Below are 22,599 nucleotides of genomic sequence, written 5' to 3'. Positions count from 1 at the left end.
CCGGGGGCATCCCCTGAGAATTCTTAACGCCCCCACACACCTTACACCCCCCATGTCATAACTGCCCCCCCCCCCCCCCCCAACCCCCCACCCCCACACACTATGCAATATGTTGCAACAGCTCCATCCACCCCGCGGGCCTGGGTACCTCAAGAATGACCTGTCAAGCAGGGGTCTTACTCCCAGATTTCCAGCAGTCAGGGATCTTGTTATATCTGCTGCCCTACTATCTGTAATATGAAAATTACCAGCACACTGACACAGCATTACTAGAATAGCATAACACAACAGTCAGAATTTACATTTACTTAGAGCGCTCACCCTAATAATAAAGGTTTTAAATTAATGAACCATGAATACAAGTTTGAACAGCATTAACAAATACACAAAAAAATTAACTTAACTGCAGGCAGTGCCCTTCTCTGACCCTTAATGTGGCACTGCAAAGTGGCAGCCAACGGGTTTGTGCTGCAGGGGGTTAGGCCTACTTGTCCCAAGGACAAAATACACATTAAAACTTGTTGCCCTTGACCCCAAACAATATGTCCTGGGCGTCGGGCTATAGGAATTCCATATCCTTGCCGAGAGCTCCGGTGAGTGGGGCTTTGTGGGGGGCGCAGTGCTGGTAACCATGAGATTGAGCAGGAAGCTGACGGAAAGAGTGTGGTGTACAGTGGCACTGAGCTCTGACAGCTTGAGACCCGGAACAGATGGTCTCAAGGCACTGTCAATACAAGGTGCTCCAAGGCACTTGCTTACGTGAGTGAGGTCTGTGGTACCCCCTACTAAAAGCTCCAGGATGCTCTCCTCATGAGCTCCATTGCTCTGGCTATTGGATGGGCTGTCTGCACTGATTGCATGTCAGCTGCAGCATAGTGCTTAGTATGTTTTACATGCAAGCGCTCCCAATTGCGTTTAGAAAATGGTGTAATTTTACCTTTTTCCCCTCTTGAAACTTGTTTCACTCCAATGCAAGTTAATGGATATTGCTTTGCAAATGCAATATGTCTCGCATTTGCGAGAGATTAAGCAATTGGCATTGTATATGACAATGCCATTTATTTATCTGTTTTCAAAACCAACACATAAATAAAAATGTTGTCATTTACAATGCCAATAGCTCTAACTTTTGCTAAGACGAGACTGTTTCGTTGTAAATGCTTGTTATATCATGCCATCTTTGTTCACAACTTGCATAATTTTTCAGTGCGTTAAGCCCGAATAACACAAAACATTTAGAACATTACATAATTGAGGATAAAAATCATCAGCGCAGCCACTTTTGTTTTATTTTCTCTTTTCTTAATGGGATTGAAGCTGTTTAACCTGGACTATGTTTGGGCCACTTGAGGAGTATCCTTGGCTCTGCCTAGTGCGTGATTTGCGTTTCTGTGTCATAGGCTCGCAATGCCACCAGCTGTTTCTTAGCTATGTGGCTGGACAGCATTATTTTAACTCAGTGGTCCTTCTCTTTGAAAAGAATGTAGAGCCCAGTGGTAGTTCATTTGAGCTGCTAGGAGGTGTAGGTTTCTTAACAATTTTTAAAAGGGGAGATCCGCATTGAATTTTCAGTGTGCTTCTGTTTCAGGCTTTGACTTGTTCTGTACATCTGCCTTTGTTCCGGGGTGCTGTCAGCAGGAACAATAAAATGAGGGATTGGACATTGAGCAAAGCAGACCCAAGCCTTTTGTCCATCTGTATGTTTTGCCCTGCAAGGAAGACTGCTCTAGTCCAAGGCTAGAAGCAATTGCCTGCCCCCTTACCTCAGTCTTGTAAGCTTCCCATAGGACACTAGGGGACTGTACAGAGTTCACATTTTCTTCAAAGTAGTGGTTGGTAGCCTTAATGATTTCTTTGCGGATCTTGGGGACCTGTAGGTAACCTGGTGTGATGGGGATAATTCTCTTTCTCACCTTTAATGTGCATTGTGTAGGCCAGGGTAACAGGCAAGTGATCTGATATGTCCCGGGGACGTATCACAACCTCTGTCAAGTGTGATAGGCCGTCAGCAGGGATGAGAAAATAATCTATACAAGAGAGGCTATTGTGCACACCCGACTGAAAAGTATAATGTTGCTCTGTAGGGAGTCTGTATCTCCAAGCGTCAATGAGACCCAATGCGTCAATAAATCCCTTCAAACGGGAGCTACCTGCACCCACTGTTCTACTTGGGTAGCGGTCCCTGGCGCCACCTACAACAGCATTAAAGTCTCCTCCCACAATTAATTCTCCCTCCGGGAGGCCCAGTAAGATCGCGCTAAGTGCTGGAAGGGCCACAGAGTGCAGGGCTGGAGGGATATACACAGTCACTATATTAAACTTCTTCCCCTCCCATTGACAAGCCCCAGCCGTAAACCTCCCCTGGGTATCAGTCCATGTGTTGTGTATTATCAAAGGGGATTACTTACGAATCAGAATGCCTACCCCTGTAGAGCCAGATGAAAATTCAGAGTGCACAACCATGTTATAGCCCTAAAGATCCATGGCCTTGCAGGCCGAGCCCATCAGGTGTGTTTCTTGTAAAAATGCCACCGCAGGCGCAGTGCGTCTTAGGTATTGCAGCACCAAACCCAGTTTAATTTTAACCCCCAGGTCATGTACATTCCAAGTAAGCAGCATTAAGGGAGACACCGGGGCCACCTAGGGGACATCCGTACCAGATTCAGCGCCTGTCAACACTGTTCGCCACCATAAACAATATATCCGACCCCACCTCTCACAATGCAGCGCACCCATACAATGCCATTGTGCGTATTGACTAGCAGTCTTTGTCCTAAACGGAAAACCTTTAAACTTTGAAAAAACCCTAGAAACTTGCCCACCCCCACCCTGCTCCCCTGCTTGACGGTAATGCAACAACCCACCACCCCAACAAAGCAGAGTGCTTAGTACCCATTCCCATTCTTTAACGATAAGGGGGGAGAGAAAACCGCTCCAGCCCCCACCAAGCCCATTACCTCAACATTGTCCAACACCCAAGGCCCCAGTCAGACTCCATTGAGGAAAGCTTGAAAGGAGTCGTCTAATTCATGTCCACAGTCAGCAGTTCAGCAGGACTACCACACAAATTCAAGCTAAACAAGCATTGGAAATGCAATAGGTCTCGCACCATTAGAGTTAGTGCTTTTAGAATTGTTTATGGGTTTTTTTGTAAATGTTTAGCATTTTTGTTTCCTGTAGCCAATGCTAAAGAATTACAAATAAAAAAAGCCATAGACATTTCTTAAAGCTCTAACTGAAATGGTCTGAGACCTATTGCACTGTGTGAGGGTGAGGGGTTGAGGGTGAGTGAGGGTGAGGGTGAGTGAGGGTGAGGGGTTGAGGGTGAGTGAGGGTGAGGGGTTGAGGGTGAGGGAGGGTGAGTGAGGGTGAGGGGTTGAGGTTGAGGGTGAGGGGTTGAGGTTGAGGGTGAGGAGTGAGGGTGAGTGAGGTGTTGAGGGTGAGTGAGGGTGAGTTAGGGTGAGGGGTTGAGGGTGAGTGAGAGTAGTTGAGGCTGAGTGAGGGTGAGTGAGAGTAGTTGAGGGTGAGTGAGGGTGAGTGAGAGTAGTTGAGGCTGAGTGAGGGGTTGAGGGTGAAAGTTTGAGGGTGAGGGGTTGAGGGTGAGTGAGGGTGAGGGGGTGAGTGTGGGTGTGGGTGAGGGTGAGGGTGAGGAGTTGAGGGTGAGTGAGGGTGAGGAGTTGAGGGTGAGTGAGGGTGAGTGAGTGTGAGGGGTTGAGGGTGAGTGAGGGTGAGGCTGAGGTGTTGAGGGTGAGTGAGGGTGAGTGAGAGGTTGAGGGCGAAGGGTTGAGGGTGTGAGGGTGAGGGGTTGAGGGTGAGTGAGGGTGAGGGTGAGGGGGTGAGGGTGTGGGGTGAGAGTGAGGGGGTGAGGGGGTGAGGGTTAGGGGGTGATTGTTAGGGGGTGTGAGCGTTAGGGGGTGTGAGCGTTAGGCGGTGTGCGGGTTAGGGGGTGTGAGGGTGAGTGTGAGTGAGGGGGTGGGAGGCTTCGGGTGTGTGACGTTGCGTGAGTGTGTGTGAGGGTGAGTGAGGGTGTGAGAGGTGTTTTTATGCAGAGGGTGTGTGACGGTGTGTGAGGGTGAGGGTGAGTGTGAGTCATTGTGAGGTGTTGAGGGTGAGTGAGGGGTTGAGGGTGAGGGTGGGTGAGTTTTATAGCAGAGTAGCTCCTTTGTGACCCCTTGTCACCCGAACACTTTTTCCACTCTTGGGATTTGATACTAGTAAGCCGGTTGCACTAATACATCTGAACGTTAGTACTGGTAAAAAAAAGCCCATAACTGGGAAAACAGAGTCTTGATGACATGTTCAGCCTAAGATTTAAGTATGTGACCTAGGTCCTGCCAACACTGATTTTTGGCTGCACACAGCTAATGTTTTTCCTAATTGGAACTTGACTTTATTTTACCTTTCTGTCACATTTGTTTACAGGTAGTGGTGTATAATGTAAAATATCCTACCTATTGAGAGTAAAATGCCCGCCAGTATTAGGTCAATCATGCATTTTTTTTTACCATTCACTCACTATAACTAGAGTTTCTACCCCCATTAGGCAATAAATATACAAATAGTGCTATTTGGGCAGGATTTGAAGTAGACTTTATATAATTTACAACTGAGTTGGATTAATTAAAGGCGCATTAGTGTTAGGCGGGCTGAGTCTAGAAATGCTCTTCGGGGGTGGGGCGGGGGGAGGGGTGGTTGGGGGGTAGGGCTAGGACTTCCTTCCCTCTCCATTATTTAAATATTTACATCAATACAACAGAGATTACTGTGAACAGAACACACAAGGGAGGCGTTTACTTTACGCTGGCATTCGTTAGCTTACGGCTGATAATGTCTTTAGAAATAACATGTGTTGCATACACAGTGTCAGCACAGAGGTTTTGCTCTCAAAGGGGAAAAAATGCATGCCGTGCTCCTCACGCACCCCCTCTCCCCAACCATCTTAGTTATTAGCACCACCAAGGTTGAAAAGAGCAGAAAAGCAATGCCAATGAGAGGAAAGCCGTTTTGTGCAGGAGACAGTAAATGAAGACAGAAAGAAGCGGCTGGACTGACACAGAAAGCTCCGCGGTGTAGAGAAGGCGAGACTCCTGAACGCGAGTGTGAGTACGAGGAAGAAGATCAAATAGAGAGTGAGTTAAGATTAGTGAGGGTGGGGGGTAAAGGTGTGGGGGTGGGGTGTTGGGAAAGAGCCCTTGCAGTCTGAAGGGGAAAGAGAAGTGCATCTGGCATAGGAGACTTTATCGTGAAGGATATTAGAGTGTGAGACAAAGGAGACGGCAAGGAGAGAGGTGAACAGAGAAGAAGTAGATGAGGGAGAGAACAGAGGAGAGATTTAGAGAGACAAAACGAGAAGGAGGGAGAGAGGCATAAAGTGAGGGACGAGAGAGAGGGGAAAAGAGTGTGCATGTGTGAGAGAGAGAGTAAGAGGCAACGAGTAACGGCTTGAGGAGGTGAGGGAAGGGCTAAAGGCAACAATGTCACCGGTTGAAAAAAAAGCGAAAGAGAAAGCAGGGTAACCTGACCCAGGAGGGGGGAGGAGGGAGGAGAAATGCGTCTCGGCCGGAGCAGGGGGCGGAGCAGGGAGAGCGGGCTTTGAAATGTACTTCACACGGCCGGCCGGTCGTGAAACTGAAAGCATGGCCGGCCGGCCGTGAAAGCCTTTGATGCCGCAGGGGGTGGAGCGGCACCAGCTGGGAGAGTAGGCAAGGCAGGCGGCTGGGGGCATGTGCACGCGCTTTTAAGCTCAATGCGCATGCGCATTGAGCTTAAATTTCTCGTGCACTGCAAGGAATCGCCACGATTCCTTGCAAGTTGGATAAAGAGTGGATAAGCCACCATAGTCTCGCTTGCTCGATGCGCATGCGCATCGACAGGCGAGACCTAAAAAGGAAAAAAAATACCTTTTGAGCGACATTTACAGCTTAACTATAACTCTATCTCCTTGTTGCCCACCGTCCAGAGACATCAGACTAGATCGTTTGAGATTAGGCAGACCTCGGTCCCATCCCACCAGGACAGTGTTGGACAGTTATCCACAGTGAATCAGCGCCGAGGGACCTGTCCTTACTCCTGCTCCTCGTCGCCTTGTTGCTCCTTCCCTCTCGACTCACGTGGACCATTGTGACCATGCCTCGACACCTTCCGCCATCCCTCCAGCCAATCCTGACCCTTCTCAGGTGTGAGGAAGAACCATACCTTACCACCGTCTTCGACTATGTTTGGACGGAAAGAACATGGAGTACTTTATCGACCGCAGGGCCTTCTTCACGTCTATGAACCCTCTGCGATGCTTCGAGACCGCTGCAGCGTAGTCTGGGAAGATTTTGATGTCTGCATTGTCAATGCGGATTGACGGAGCCTTCCTGGCCGCTTGGAAGTTGGCATCCCGGTCTCGAAATTTGAATTTTCGCACCAGTACAGGGCTCGGCGGGGCTCCGGGCTTCGATCGTCCACCCGGGACCCTATGTGCTCTCTCCACGGAAAACAAATTAGACAGTCTCCGTGGCTGAAGGTGGGTCGTCACCAGTTCCTCCACAAAGAGGTCCCAGGCCGGTTCCCCCATTCCTTCCGGCACGCCTATTAGGCGGCTGTTATTTCTTCTAGAGCGCCCTTCTTGATCCTCCAGGCTCGCCTTTAGGAACTTATCCTCTTCCAGTTGATGGACCTGTTTATTAAGGATGGAAGTGTCCGAAGAAAGGGCTTCTGTTGTGGTCTCCACGTCTGATATCTTGGCGGACATTTTGTTGAAATCCGCACGGATTAAGGCGCTGTCAACCGCGAGGGTCCCAATTCTGGAGTCCACCTTGGTCAGTGTAGCCATGATATCCTGCAGAGTGACCTCCTGTGTGGCCCCCCAGACCTCCCGGCAGACGAAGAGCCTTCCTTTTCCGGTACCTCGCCTTGTGATTTGGTGAAGGCAAATTTGTCAAATTTTATCTGACTTGCCCCTTTTGCATTCCTACCCGACATGGTAGCAGTTGGTGGATGGACCTCCCGCGGAGTAGGGTACCAACACGGGCCCCCCTGACGACCGATTGCTGTTTTCTTGTAGCCGGGAAGCCCTGCGCAGGAGGGGGGCCGAAGTCCCCCAGTGGCCCTCGGCGGAGGACAGAGGGCGCGCTCCCAAAGCTGAAGGCTCGCCGTGAGGGCCCCGCACCTAGCACAGCCAGTGCCCCCTGATCAATATGCTAAAGGAGGCCACTGAGTAGATAAACGGTCCAGGCGGGGTAGAACAACAGTTCAGCTCGGCCTGCGCTGTCCGGTCACACCAAAAGAGCGCCAAAGTGCTTCTCAACACCTCCAGGACAGGCCTGCAGGCGGTCACTCCCTCTCTCTTTGCTCTCCCGGCTATCAGAAATACTCCGCAGTCTCTAGGTCCGGCCCGCAGGCGGTCACCCACTGTGCCAATAATGTTATTGGGGAGAACAGGGGGGGAGGGGGGGGGGGGGCGCAACACTTAGTCGCCGCTCCCAAACGCACTGTCGTCAAAACTGCATCCACGTTGCGTCAGGTAGGGCACCTTACACCATGCGCCCTCATCACATCCATGGAGACTGGAGGGGTGGGGGGCCGAGCTCCCCGCTCCCACACAACCGCCCCCCAGGGCAGGTCTTCAGCGCCACCCTTCGCGCACCAACTGCGGCTTTTCCCCCAGCAACACATGGAGTGCACTCCTCCCCTTCTCCAGTAATTGCGGCCGGGGGATTGCACAGTTCCCGCCTCGGCCGCAAAATGATCCGGGTACCTCACAGGCGTCAATCGGATCCACTGGGACCACCGCAGGTCATACCAGCGTCGCCAGCCTCTAAAGGATCAAGTTGAGGGAGAGGCTTCCGGACCACCGGCACTTCCGCCCACCTCCAGTCCGACATCCAGGCTTCTGGCACTGGGCGATCTCCTCACTGTGGGACCCGGCTCGTGCACACCTGCAGGCTGCTGATTTCCGCTCGCGGCCGCAGGAAGGAAAAGAAAATGCCCACGTCTGCCACAGATGATGCCGCTTAACCTTGGTCAGCGTCCTGGGGGCCCCCGGTTTCGAAAAACGGATTAGTGAACAGAAAGCTTTGATTTGGGAGCACGGAGCATCTCTAGGCTGCGGCCATGTTTGTCGGCTGCTAGCCAGGCCCCTTCTTTTCTTAAGAAGAAGAAGAAGCTTCTGGACGCTCCTAGGTCCGTCTCCCCACCGGATCTGCCGGCCTCTACGCCTACGGGGCCTAGTTCTCTGGCGTCGCAGATCCAATCTGTGCCCTCGTCCTCTAAAACGAGATCCGTCGACGTACTGCCAACTACGACGACTACCTGCTCTGTGGACGACTAAGTCTACTTCATCGACGATGGTCCAGGAGGTACAGCCTATCTCTTCCATTATTAAGATCTCGTTGATGGCAAAGAAATCCGCCCTGTCAACGAGCCATTCCAAACGCCATTCATAGACAAAGGCTTCGTCGACGTGTCACGTCTCGTCGACTCACTTTCGTCGTCAACGGCCACTACCCCGTCGACGGCCTGTACCTCGTCGATGGCTGCTTCGTCGACGTTAAAAGTTTCATCGACGCCAGTGTCCACGTCGACAAATGTCAGATTCGTCGTCTGCGACAAAGCCTCTGCAGAAGACATGCCTGGCGTCGACGATGAAGCCCGCGATGACTACGTCGTCGACTAGCTCGTCGATGGCTCGATTTTTCTCTGGCAACTGCAACCAGCTTCACAGTTGTGACGGCTACAACTGTTAAACGTCCGGCTCCTTTAGATTTGAGCCCTTTGCATGATCGCTCAGGTCCACCGGCTCAATTGTTTGCGTCTGAAGAAGAGGGCGATTCGGATGGCTCCTATGCAGACGATAACTTTCGGGCAGCCAGTAGCCCTTCGGAACTCCATATTGAATATCAAGACTATGACGACGATGATGAGCGAGAGTCGCACATCTCCGTTCCGGACCATGATGTTGACCAAGATGTTCCTATGGCGCAATTACCACTATCTTTAATCTCCAATTTGCAACACATGCTCGATTACAATTGTCGTTTTCCACCTTCTTCGCAGGCCTCTCCACTGCCTCCTTCAACACAGGCGTTTGTCCCTGTTGCACCAGCATGTTCACCTGTTCCACAATATCCCGATCATGTGGATACAGACAATCATGCAGATACTGACTCGGATGATGATGTTGCCCTGGCGGACTGGGACAATTACCGGGCTCAAACTCGGTCTCCTCCACCTGCTTCTCCTCTGGCATCGCCTCCAGTGGACATTGGGGGCTTCCATCTTTTGATGTCTAGGGCAGCCATGTGTTTCCACTTGCCTATGGTCGTCGGGCAAGAAGACTGCTTTCTCTGATTTTAAAGATCAGCCATTGAAGCAGGTGCACACCTTTCCAATTATTGATTTCATTTGTAAAGGACTTAAACTGATGGAACGGCCAAATTCTGTTCCAGCTGTACTTTCCCGCATTGACAAAAAATGGTAGGTGCCTGAGGATTCGCCTGCCTGCATAGTTTCTCAGCCGAAACCTGACTGTTATTACGCAGGCTGCCCAAAAGAGGTCACGATGGCTGCGACATCTGTACGGGCTGCAAATTCTTTAGCCATCCTTGGCCGTTACGACCGGCAGATGTGGTCGGAAATTGCTGCCTTAGTCGACCTCATTCCTGAATCCTCCAGATCAGAAGCACAGAAGATAGTGCAGGAGGGTGAAAGAACTTCATCTGAAATTATCGATTGTGCAGTTGATATTTCCTCGACTCGCTAAGGGGAATTAGCTGGCGCAGCAGTCTTGCGGAGGCAAGGCTAGGTTAAATCTACGTCTTTTAGGCCGGAGGTGCAAGCTAAAATACTCTACTTGCCTTTTGACGGAGAGTCCCTCTTCGGCAAGCATGTGGACGACGCCTTGGAATCCATAAAAAAGGATACGGACACTGCTCGCACCCTAGATTCTCTTCCATTCCGGAAGCGGCCATTTTGTGGAGCACGTGGTAGGGGCACATCCTCAAATTTTTGTGGCTACTCCCAATACCGCTCTTAGGGAGACAACAGGCAGCGTTATTCCAACCAATCTCAGTCTCGACAGACCGAGTCCAGGCCATACAGGAGAAAAAACACCTACAGAGGAGGCAACTCCTCCAACAAAAAATGACTTTCACACCACCAAGTCTCTTCCAGCCTTGCAGATTGGATGTCTAATCTCCCGAAATTTTTTGAATTGGTCACAAATAACTTCCGATCGTTAGGTTTTAGATGTCATTTCCAGAGGCCACGCTCTAGAATTTCTAAAATTTCCACCCAACCGCCCGCCATCTGGTCCTCCTCCAGGACACCTTAAGGAACTGTTTGCGCACAAGTTGCAGTCATGATTCAAAAAGGCGCATTCGAAGTGGTTCCTCGATCACAGCAAGGGACGGGCTTTTAGTCCGATTTATTTATTTATTTATTTATTTTTCTCTTCTCATCAAAAAGAAATCTGGGGAGGGGCGCCCGATGTTAGACCTCCGAGCCCTCAACAAATACATCAAGTCCCAATCATTTTGAATGCTGACTTTGCTGGAAATCTTTTGTTTCTTCAACCCAAAGTAGTTCCTCTCCACAATCGACCTCCAAGATGCCTACTTTCATGTGCCAATCCATCACAGACCCAGAAAGTATCAGCGCTTCAGAGTAGGGAAGAAACCCTTCCAGTTCAAGGTTCTGCCTTTCGGCCTTCGTTCCGCACTGAGGGTCTTCACAAAGATCATGGCTCCGGTAGCGGCTTATCTTCGCCTACAGGGCACACAAATTTACCCCTCTTTAGAGGATTGCCTGATAAAGGCCCCATCGTTTCTTGGTGCTTAACAGCACACCCAAACTTGCCTCTCAGTCTTCAAGACTTTGGGTCTTTCCATCAATTACGAGAAGTCACATGTCCTTCCGGCTCAACAAAGAATTTTTCTGGGAGCTTTAATAGACACGAACCTGGCAAAGGTGTTTGTTTCCCATGAGCGTCCAGCTCTCATTTCCAAACTAGTGGCTCTTCTCTGCGCAAAAAAGTATGTTTCTGTCCGCATATTGAAATCCTTTCTGGGCATGATGTTGTCCTGCATACCATTGATCCCCCAACTGCAGGTTGCACATGAGTAATCCAAGAAGAATTGGACAAACAATGGCAGCAAGTCTCAGGCACATTCAACGACCGAGTCTCGCTGACTCCTCGCCTTCAGGGAGCGTTGAAATGGTGGGCTCATCCTCCCAACGTCGCAGCGGGCGCATGCTTCAAGAGACCGCCCCCACGCTGACCCTTACGACGGACGTGTCATTGGAGGGATGGGGCGCACACCTCGAAGGTTTGTCCGCCAACGGCAAATGGACTGCGGACCAACGCAGTTGGCACTTCAATCGTCTGGAGCTCTTGGCCATCTTTCTCGCCCTGAAATCCTTCCGTCTGCTGGTGGAAGGGAAGTTTCTTTTGGTGCGTGCGTACGGACAACACCACAAGTATGCACTACCTCAACAAAAATCTGGCAATGGGCGATACAGCATAGAGTCCATTTGACTGCAGTCCACATGCCGGGCATCTCCAACTCCCTCGCGGACTCTCTGAGCAGATCTGCCTCAGTCAATCACGAGTGGGAACTCCACCAACCAACTCTGAACTACATCTTTCATCATGTGGGGCTGTCCGGATCTCGATCTCTTTGCGACACCACTCAATCCCAAATGCCCACGTTACACAAGCTGGCATCCCCACAGAGGATCGAGCGGGAATGCATTTTCGATCAACTGGACGAGAGAATTTGCATACGCTTTTCCGCCGATCCCGCTGGTTCCTCGTCTCCTACGCAGAATGAGAGCACAACCATGTCGTATCCTGCTGATTGCGTCCAGGTGGCCCCATCGACCATGGTTCACGGATCTTCTTCTGCTTTCCGATTCCTCTTCGCCCCCTGCCTCACCTTCTCACCATGAACCACGGACAGATCTGCCATCCAGACCCAGCTTCTCTACAGCTTCATGCTTGGAACCTGAGCACCATGAGTTTGCACATCTAAATATTGCTCCTGACTGCAGAGAGGTTCTAGCTCATGCGCGTGCTCCTTTGACAATTAAAACCTATAAACTGAAATGGAAACGGTTTTGTGTTTGGTGCCGCTCAAACAACTTTGATCCTCTGCTCGCCACGCCTGAGCAAATCCTGCCTTTCTTCCTCCTTTTGGCAAAGTCGGGACTTTCGCATTCCACTCTCAGTTTTCCTGGCCGCGCTTTCCCGCTTCCGCCATGATGGTTCCACATCTTTGTACTCCTCTCGGATCATTTGTCAGTTCTTTAAAGGCCTGTTCCGGATGTTCCCACCTATCCGGCGTCCACCACCTGCTTGGCGTCTGAATCTGGTCTTAGCCCAGCTTCTCAAGCCTCCATTCGAACCAATCCACTCTGCGGATTTGACATTCCTTACTTGGAAAGCTTCCCTCCTTCTCGCACTTATATCCTCCAGGTGGGTGAGCGACATCCAAGCTTTCACCATTCAGCCACCTTTTCTTCAATTCTCAAAGGACGCTGTTGTGCTTCGCACAAACCCAAATTTATCCCAAAGGTTCCGTCTGACTTCCATCTTAACGAACCTGTCATTCTCAATACTTTTTTCCCTGACCCTCACTCTCCCGCTGAGCGTACTCTTTATTCCCTGGACTTGAAGCGCTGCCTCAAATTCTACATCCAACGCACTGCTGCCTTTCGAAAGTCTGACCAACTCTTTGTGGCCTATGGACGGATGAGCAGAGGGCATCCGGTCACTAAACAGACCATCACTTGTTGGATTTCTTCTGCAATATCCTCCTGCCATCAACGAGCTGGCAAGCCTCTTTCTGCTCCGATGCGAGCACAATCGACGAGAGCAGTAGCATCCTCTACTGCCCTGTTTGCTGGAGTGCCTCTACATCAGATCTGCAGGGCGGCAACGTGGTCCAGCAGGCACAAGTTCCCGAGGCCCTCTACTGTCTGGAGGCAGCTGACGCTGCAGACACTGCTGTGGGTCAAGTGGTTCTACGTAATCTCTTCAGATAAAGGTGAGCCTCTGTTGCTTCCCACCGCCTGTCATAAAAGGTGTTTCTCTTTTGCTGTCTGCTATGTTAATATACATATATTTGATTGCATTTATACTTTATTGCCTTTTATGACTTTATTTATGTTGGCTTACTGCTTTCTATTCTTATTCAAGTATGTGAATCTATGAAAGGCACCCTAATACTGGAGAAGAACAAAAGTTGCTTACCTGTAAACTGTGGTTCTCCAGTATTGGTGTCTTTGATAGATTTACATGCGACCCACCCTTCCTCCCCTCAGAGGCTCTCTTCTCCTCATGCACTCTTGTGCTACGAACATCTGAGGGCTTGACCTTCTGAGGAGAAGCTTCTAGAGGGTGTTACAGCCTGATTAGCTGGAATGTGGACTATTACAATGACATGGATATGTTACTAAAGTGAACTCTTCCTCAATGCTTTCTATGGGCTAATGTTCTATGGTACTTTGTTTTCTCTCTCAGATTTATTTTGATATCTAATTATATGCTTATGTGTGTGTGTGTATATATATATATATATATATATATATATATATATATAAATATATATTGTAAATACTGGATTCCCACCAAATAGAAGGAAGCAGAGACGGCACACCAGGAAACCTTGCACAAAACCCTTTATTGTGCACTCGTTAACCCAAGACGACGCGTTTCTGCGTAAGCCTTTTTCAAGTAACCGCCATTTTGTTTTTTTGCCACATTTATAGTCCCACAACTATTTTCCAGGGACTATGGTCCCGATCCGCGGTATCAGACTACATTCCCCATGATACCCAGCGGTTTCAAGCCGGTGCAAGCACCACTTTACGAGGAACTTTTACCTCGACACCGATACATACGGGTTCCGTTGCATAATATATTATTTTGCTAACGTTCCCGGCAGGGCTCATTGTCAACCAGTATTACGACCACTAGTAATTTTGTCAGCGGGGTAATCTGACATCGCCTATTTTCCACACTAGACGCATTCACGAACGTGCATACAATGAATGCTGAATTGTTGACATAATGAAATACAATTTGTTGAATTTATCCTTTCATTGTTAATGCTTCACCGCTAAGTATTTTCTTTATGTCTGCTGTGTACTAAAATAGTTGTGGGACTATAAATGTGGCAAAAAAACAAAATGGCGGTTACTTGAAAAAGGCTTACGCCGAAACGCGTCGTCTTGGGTTAACGAGTGCACAATAAAGGGTTTTGTGCAAGGTTTCCTGGTGTGCCGTCTCTGCTTCCTTCTATTTGGTGGGAATCCAGTATTTACAGCATTAAGGTAGCGGCTGCTGCTACCGACGGCATCAGCGTTGTCTGGTTGAGGGTCGTTCAAGCAGCAGTGTGAACGTGATATATATATATATATATGTATATTATATATATATGTATATGTGTGTATAATATGTGTATATATATATATGTGTGTGTGTGTGTGTGTGTGTAGGTATAAATGTTTTCTTACTACTATTCTATGTACCGTGGGACTCCTACTTCGATGATAGGGAATTATTCAAGCATGTGAATCTATGAAATACTGGAGAACCACAGTTTACAGGTAAGTAACTTTTGTTCTACTCTTCTGGAAGCCAACCACTAGTGCCATGACCTGCAGTGGCTCACCGGAAGTGATTAAAGGTTCAACTGTATTTGGAGGCTATCTTAAACACAGGTGTGATTAGCCTATCCCAATACAGCAAGAATCTAAAATTTGAAACGCTACTACCACGTTTCCAAGCCAATCAACATTTGACAGTCTGAACTGTCATGCACATACTGGGTATGATGTTGTTGTGCATTACCATAGTGCTACATGTGCGACTTCACATGCATCCACTGCAGGAATGCCTAGCACAACAGTGGTCTGACTCAGTCACTTAAAGGATCTAGTGTTAGACCGCCACATTCATCGCCGTCTGCAGTCGTGAACTAAAACAAACTGATAAAAGGGCAGCCTTTGCTCGACCCTGTTACCCACTTCATCCTGACAACTGATGCATAGCTGATAGGCTGGAGTGCTCACTTATAAATTCCTCACAGTCCAGGGTCTCTGGGACACCAAACACCAGCGTTTCCACGTTAACCATCCAGAGGTTCAAGTTGTTCACCTAGCATTGAAAGCATTCCTGCCTCACCTGATCGGCAAGGTTGTTTTAGTCTGGACGGACAATATAACCATGTACGAAGACAGGGGGTACACACATTCTCTACAGTTATCACACCTATCTCAGACCATTTGGCGTTGGGCTCTACATCACTACATTCATCTGTTAGCACTACATGCCAAGAACAGATGCTTACAGGGTAAGTGACATAATCCTGCCGAAGGTAAGTAACTTTCTTTTGACTGTGTGGATGCACCATCTCATTTTGGTTGCTTTTCCTCGAATGCTACCCCGACAAGCTTCTCCCTGGGATACACTCACTGCTACACATGTAAGCGTCAAAATAGTATTTTCTTGTTTATAGTTTGCATAATCACATTGGGCCTTATTCAGAAAGTTAAACGTACACTTTTGGTGTAAGTGTACTACATATTTGATATTCACAAATTGCAAGTGTAGTTTTACATATAGTATCTTTGCGACTGCAGAGAACTCAGCACATAAAAAATAGAACAGTCTCTGTAGTCTTAACTGGTAGTTTTTCAATAAAAAAGAAAAAATTGGCTTAAACCCTAAGTGTACGTTTGCCTTTGTGGATAAAGCACATTGTATGTAGAGGACGCCATTTGTCTAGTATGCAATTTAGTTGCTTATGAGATGGCATTGCATTATTTTGTGTTGACCTGTAACCACTGAAACGTGTAAACAAGAAAGACATGCATTGTTTTAGTTTTGTTGCCGGGGTGATGCAAAAAAGAATAGCTTTAGTCCACCAACACTTTTTTTGGGGTGGGCGGGGGGGGGGGGGGGGTCCTATGGTAAGATAAGATATAACACTTGTCACAGTATAATGTAACGTCACATTGCATAGGGAACCCTGACTTGTCGACTGGGTGACCAGAAACAGTGGTACTCCATAATGCTCCCAATGCTTGTTTGGGAACCCAGTAACGAAGCAAGCCTCAAATGCTGAGTAAGGATTCTGACAACCACATAAAGCACTTTGATAATCACTTACAGGAGTGTTGGCCTTCTTATGTTTAATACCATGAAGCAGTCCATTTAAATCCTCTTGCTCACCGATGTAAGTTTACTACGTGTAAGTTTACTACGTGTTGTACCTAGAAATGTGATAAACTTATTTTTTGTTTTGTTTTTCTTTATCACAGCATTGATAAAGTCTCAAAGATAACATCACCAGTGTTAATAATCCATGGTACCGAAGATGAAGTCATTGATTTCTCTCATGGCCTTGCATTGTTTGAACGTTGCCAGAGACCAGTAGAGCCTCTTTGGGTCGAAGGAGCAGGTCATAATGATGTGGAGCTCTATGGACAGTATCTTGAGCGATTGAAGCAGTTTGTTTCACAGGAGTTGGTGAATTTATAAAATATTTTGTAAATTTCTTGCTAAAGTTTGTTCCACTGCTAGACTGTGAGCCATGGTTAATATATAAGTATGTATAACTCAAGACCTGAAGATTTGTTTGCAAATCTTGTCAGTTGCCTTTTAAATGTACCGGTAATGATTTGGAAACATTAGTGATGAAGGTTAAATTTACCAGTATTAACAATCGGAATAACACTGTCATGCAGTCAAACTTGCGTAATAAAACCTATTCTTTATGTGATGAGATTTTCACATTGGATGTAAAAGTAACATATTGGAAAGGGCAATGTATGAAATCATGTAAACTTACAGAAAATAGTGCATGTTTTTACCAGATGCTGAAACATTTTAGGTTTTTTTAAAACCTCTCTAGGTGTACTGTGTTTTTATTTCCTTTTCAATATATTGTATAATAAAGTTCAATTTCCCGGAAACGAATTCTAATAGTACCATGGTATGCAATCCTAGTCCGAGCAAAGTAATAATACAAGAGCATCAATTTATCACTGGAGTTCACCACAGCCCTATTATATAGGGAGCAGATCAGAACAAAGGTGTTTATTTAATGAGTTGAAAGCACTTTTTATATAAAGTTTTTTGTACATGCATTGCAAATGCTATCTTTTATTGGGAATGGAAGAAAAAGCTATTCTCGCTCTCCATTCGGCAGTTGTAATCATGGAGTATCTAAATACCACTAAATTCTGGTAACCGGCAAGTCTTATTATAGGGCTGTGTCACAAGTAGCAACCCCCTGCGTAATATTTGTGAAGTGAAGCTGTATAAAGCTTGAAGGAATCTTGTGTATAAAACTGTGCTCCACTTTAGCTGAATGCCTGACGCCATACTTTGAAGGGGGAAACTGAATGTTTTCATAGTTTCTCTTTGACTTTTAACATTGTATTTTTCTTCTTAGTTTACCTTTTGGATGTTTTATAGAAGTAGAACTTTTTGTTCTTAAAGCATTTTTACTAATTTACTGCTGGGTGTGGTGGATGAAAGGAATGTTGATATTTTGTATTAATGTAGTAAATTCTTTTTGTACGTTGAATTTCCTTTGAGTTAAATAAAATTATCAATGAAAATAAATTCAAATTAAAGATATGTAGTTTAATTTGAACAGATACTCCAATCAAAATACACTGTGGTTCAAATTGAAGGCCTTATGTAGCGGTCATGTTACGTGTCTGAGATTTTGTATGATTTAATTGTATTCTGCCTAGAGTAATTGTGTATGCCTTGACTCACGTGTTAAATGCCAGTAAACTATATACCAACCATTTGTAATTCTTCTTTTCTTAGAAAAAAAAATTAAAGTAGTAAGATATGTAATATTTTAATGGTCTTGCCCTGTTGGGAGGTTATGTTGTGAAATTGGTCTAGTCAAAGCCATATTATTTGTTTAGCTTAATTCCTCATACAGGTCTGAGTCCATGATGTTAGGAACACAGAGGTCCACCACAGGAAAACATTGTTTGAGCAATCAACTAACTAGTGAAATATACAGGAAACCAATAAAGTAAACATTTTGTGGAAGTCCTACAATATAATTTAAATGCTTTCATGTGTTCTTTCATTGTATGCTAACCCTCTAGCTGCGTTGAGGATTAGAGGAAGGTTGTGAGAGCAATAAGTTTATGAAGTGGGATAACAATTAAAACTATTTTTGCTTATGAACAGCAAGGAGAGTCTGCGAATAATAGAAAAAACATTGGTGGGAGTAGCCCCGTTTTGAGTCTGTGAACTGTAGAAAACCAACAAGCTTTTACCCAGTGGTTTAACCCCTTCCATGCTCATGACGGAACCGTTCCGTCATGAGCCGATAAGCTCATTAGAACCTTCAGCACAGCGCGAAAATTTGCGTCACGCTGAAGGGGTTAAGCATTCAATTCAATGAAGAGGGGGCTGGGTGGGGGGGGGGGGAGGGTCAGGAAATCAGCAGGGAAGATCAGCCTCGCTCTAGTTTTTCCCATGGCATTTGCTCTCTAGCTGTTTGAGATCCACATGCTGTGCTGGTAAAACAATTTTCTAGTAAATATTTACATCAAAAGGAAGCTCTAATGTAGACTTCAAAATTCTATTTCGTTGGTCTACTCTTCTCTTGGCAAAACCTGATGAAAATGAATCCTGAAAATGGAATTGCTTTAAGTGCTGGATCCTCATTTCATAATCCTGATATTCTTGCTCATCTGCAATTTAAACTTAAAAAGGCTGTCGATAATCTTGACTTTTGCTTTTACCAAAAAGCAGTTATCCTTTAATACTAACAAATGGAACACTGGCAGCTGAACTAACATTCGAAGGGTTCACATTGCTTCGTAATCTTTGAGTTACTTTTAAAAGTGCTTAAACATGAAGCCTTCTCAATATCCCAAGCCCTGTGTGGACCCGTACATTTTAGCAAACTACAGACTCCGCTTAGGTCTACCTTGTGTTCTATAAATATTTGATCTATACATAGTTGTACCCTGTAATTCTATAATGATCTTAGTGACTCAGTCAGGATTCAGACACCATAAGGATACAGAGACCACTTTGTAAACTTTAGGGAAGAACCTCCTCAGTCCCACAAAGAACGCTACCTGTGTTCTAATAATACTCCTGACTTCCCCCTTCCTAGTCCAATTTGACACCATCACCTACAAGGTGCTTATGGAAAGGCTGCCTGCTTCATCCAGGACCACCGGTGTAGCGATTTCATGGTTGGCTGCCTTCTGTGGAGCCATAATTTTTTAAGTTGTATTAAGCCCATTCCGTACCAGAATATTAGACCTCTGATGTGAACTCTGCGATGGCGCCAATACTTACTCAACCCCAGCTGAAACAGTATTATTGCAGCCTCTCCTGAACTGATGTTGTTGAGTCTTTAAAAACTTGGTATCGTATGTGTGCTGTAGATTCATAAATGATTCCCCCACACCTAATGTTATCTTACTGCCTCTCTCGGGTTCACTGACCAATGCAGAATAGGCTTTATTTACAAAACTGAAATTGGACCTGTAAGCAGCCTTATACCTTGCCGATCTGCATCCCCTTCCCATTCCTGCTGGTTCAGGCATGCACATTGGAAGTCATTTTCCATGCACCTCTCTGATTAAAGCAATAGACCATCTGTGTATAATCAAAGGAGTGCTGCAACTAGTACAGTGCTCCCAGGAAATTACACCTACCCTAGCTGCGTCTCATGCCCATGTGAAATAGTAGAATAATTTGTTGACTGGTCTACCCAAAACATCTCTTAAAACTCTAGGAAGTTCAAAAGTATACCCCTTGCTTGCACTTTGCCTGAAATGAGTCAACTCCACAAACAACCTGCCCCTCGATTCTTCCATTGGCTCCCAGTAAAAGAAAAAGCATCCTTTAAAACAATTTGCTTTGCACAAAGGGTGATCTGAACTACCTAGCAAAAGTGTGTCCCTTACCAACGGACCAGAAGGTTCATGTCCCAGCACCTGGTGCATACTGTTGAAAGTTCCTATCAGGTACCTAAGAAACAGCAGTCAATCTTACTACATTGAAGACTCATCCTTGTAAATTCCACACCTCTTAAACGAACTCTGGAGAAGTCCCTCAGAATCAGAAGATCCTTTAGGTCGGACCTCTTCAGTTTTGCATTATCATACATCCTCCACAACAGCCATTCTCTCATTTATCTAGGGTCTTTCCCATTAGACTTCCAAGACTTTCCTTGCCTATTTTAGCTGTGTGGGCTCTTGCATTTTCAATGCATGTTCACCTAGTTGGGATCTTTTAATGTTAGGCTATCTGACACCCTCTGCTCGTTGCTTGAAGACTGACTGATTCCCAGTGAGTCATGGTACTCTTCAAAGAAGCTAATACCAATGTGTTCAAGTGCCATCACACATCAACAAGAGGCCCACAGCAACATTTTCTGTGTTGCTGGATCACTCTTGGTTGAGGGTCTTGTTTAAAACATAAAAAGCTTTTAGCATGGCACACTTTTATTTAGATGAAATCAAATTCAGTGTACTTTATGCAAAATAAGTGAGTTATAATACGAGAGAGACCACGTTAAAAACCAGGGGATTAGAGTGCTAGTAGATAGTAAAAAGGAAGGGATCCCTTGCTGAAACAGATTAACACAACCAGATGGTATGTGATTTACAGTATTCTAGCCCATATATTAGAAGTGAATGTCACCAACAAATCAGTAAGTTCTAAAATTCTTCTTTATTTTCATTTATTATAAAAAGGATTTTTTGTGTTTGAAAGTTTAAAAAGAGTACATAATAAATGCATTCAAGTACATATCTATAGACACCACATGATAATAAAACAACAATTAAACAATTAAAAAAAAATTCTAAACCAATTGTATTCAAAAAAGAGGGAAAGACAGAGGAGAGAACAAGTAACAGACAATCCTATTTGTCATATGTATACATATCAGGGAACCCAGATATAAGAGACTAGTCCAGGACACTCTAATTTTGATGTCTATGGGAAAAGCTCTAATCCTGCAGATAAACATACATAACTTATACAAGTTTGTTTATCTGCAGGATTCCGTTGAAATTGGCAACCATCCAGTGCCAGTGGTAGGAGAGACTTATCTATTTTATCTAGAAAAAGATGGCCAAATTTTAACCTAACCATCGAAACGCGTCGGCACCCGGAATCACATAATCAAGGGATAGAGCTTTTCCCATAGACATCAAAATTAGAGTGTGTCCTGGACTAGTCTCTTATATCTGGGTTCCCTGATCTGTATACATATGACAAATAGGATTGTCTGTTACTTGTTCTCTCCTCTGTCTTTCCCTCTTTTTTGATTACAATTGGTTTAGAAACCTTTTAAAAATAATTGTTTTGTTATTTTATTATCATGTGGTGTCTATAGATATGTACTTGAATGCATTTATTATGTACTGTTTTTTAAACTCTGCAAACACAAAAAATCCTTTTTTTTTTTTAAAACTGAAAATAAAGAAGAATTTTAGAACTTACTGATTCGTTGGTGACATTCACTTCTAATATATGGGCTAGAATACTGTAAATCACATACCATCTGGTTGTTTTAATCTGTTTCACCAAGGGATCCCTTGTTATGTTATGTTATAGTAAGTTTATATAGCGCACGGCTACTCTAAAAGAGTGTCCCAGCGCTTTCCACAGGCAGCTCAGTGTCCAACAACATAACAAGGAAAAACAGATACAAGAGAAAGAAAAAGGCCCACCAGAAAGAACTAGAGATTAAAAAGCCAAGTCTTCAGGCTCTTCCTGAACTGAAGCAGATTGGAGGTGCTGCGTAGCGCCAGTGGAAGCGAATTCCACAACTGGGGTGCCTTGAAGCTGAAAGAGCGCCCCCCAGTGCGGGCCTTCCTCACACGCGGAACCACAGCAGTGAAGAGAGATTCAGACCGCAGTGAGCGGGCTGGGCGATAAAAGGCCAACCTCCGCTGCAGGTACCCAGCGCCTGAGCCATGCAATGCTTTGTGCATCAGCGTCAGAGATTTAAACATAATCCGCTTCCGGATGGGCAGCCAGTGGAGCGTCTGCAGCAACCCAGAAGCATGTGCTCGCCTATGTAGGCCAAAGATGGCGCAGGCAGCAGAGTTTTGTGCCACCTGCAGGCGCTGGACCAGATAATCAGGGAGGCCAAGAAAGAGGGCATTGGCGTAATCCAACCTGGATCCAATGAGCGCTTGCACCGTAATCCGCCTATGCTCCACAGACAGCAATGGAAGGAACTTGCGGAGCATCTTCAAAATGCCGAAAAAGGTGCCGACCAGACCGAGGACATGAGTTCTCAATAAAGCTTGTTGTCCAGCTTGACACTAAGGTTTTTGGCAACCAATGATGGCTGTGCGGGAGGACGCATGTCAGACGGCCAACATTGCCGCCACTCAGGGTCGGTGGCGCAGCCAAAGAATAAGACCTCCGACTTACTGGAGTTGGCTTTCAGACTGTTCTGCTGGAACCAGTCGAAGACCATTCCCAGACAGCCCCGAATACTCTCTCCGTCCCATGCCTGGTCTTTACCGCACGTGAAGAGGAGTTGCGTGTCGTCGGCGTAGGACACGATCTGGGCCCCATACGCCTCCACC

General features: G+C 46.2%; 1 protein-coding gene across 3 annotated transcripts in view; it reads left to right on the top strand.

Annotated features, from left to right (window-relative positions):
* ABHD17B (abhydrolase domain containing 17B, depalmitoylase) overlaps positions 1 to 22,599 on the top strand; it is a 406,748-nt gene that overhangs the window by 127,366 nt on the left and 256,783 nt on the right. For 2 of the 3 annotated variants that reach the window (XM_086961258.1, XM_086961257.1), the window contains exon 4: positions 16,312 to 16,519. In XM_086961258.1, coding sequence (XP_086817384.1) covers positions 16,312 to 16,519 — 208 coding nt within the window. Of the gene's footprint in view, positions 1 to 16,311; positions 17,814 to 22,599 lie in introns of those variants that run through there. The other variant, XM_086961259.1, reaches the window with a different exon arrangement.

This window comes from Lissotriton vulgaris, chromosome 3_1 (genome assembly GCF_964263255.1).
Source record: "Lissotriton vulgaris chromosome 3_1, aLisVul1.2, whole genome shotgun sequence".
Lineage (NCBI taxonomy): Eukaryota > Metazoa > Chordata > Amphibia > Caudata > Salamandridae > Lissotriton > Lissotriton vulgaris.
This window is presented reverse-complemented; position numbering and strand designations above follow the sequence as displayed.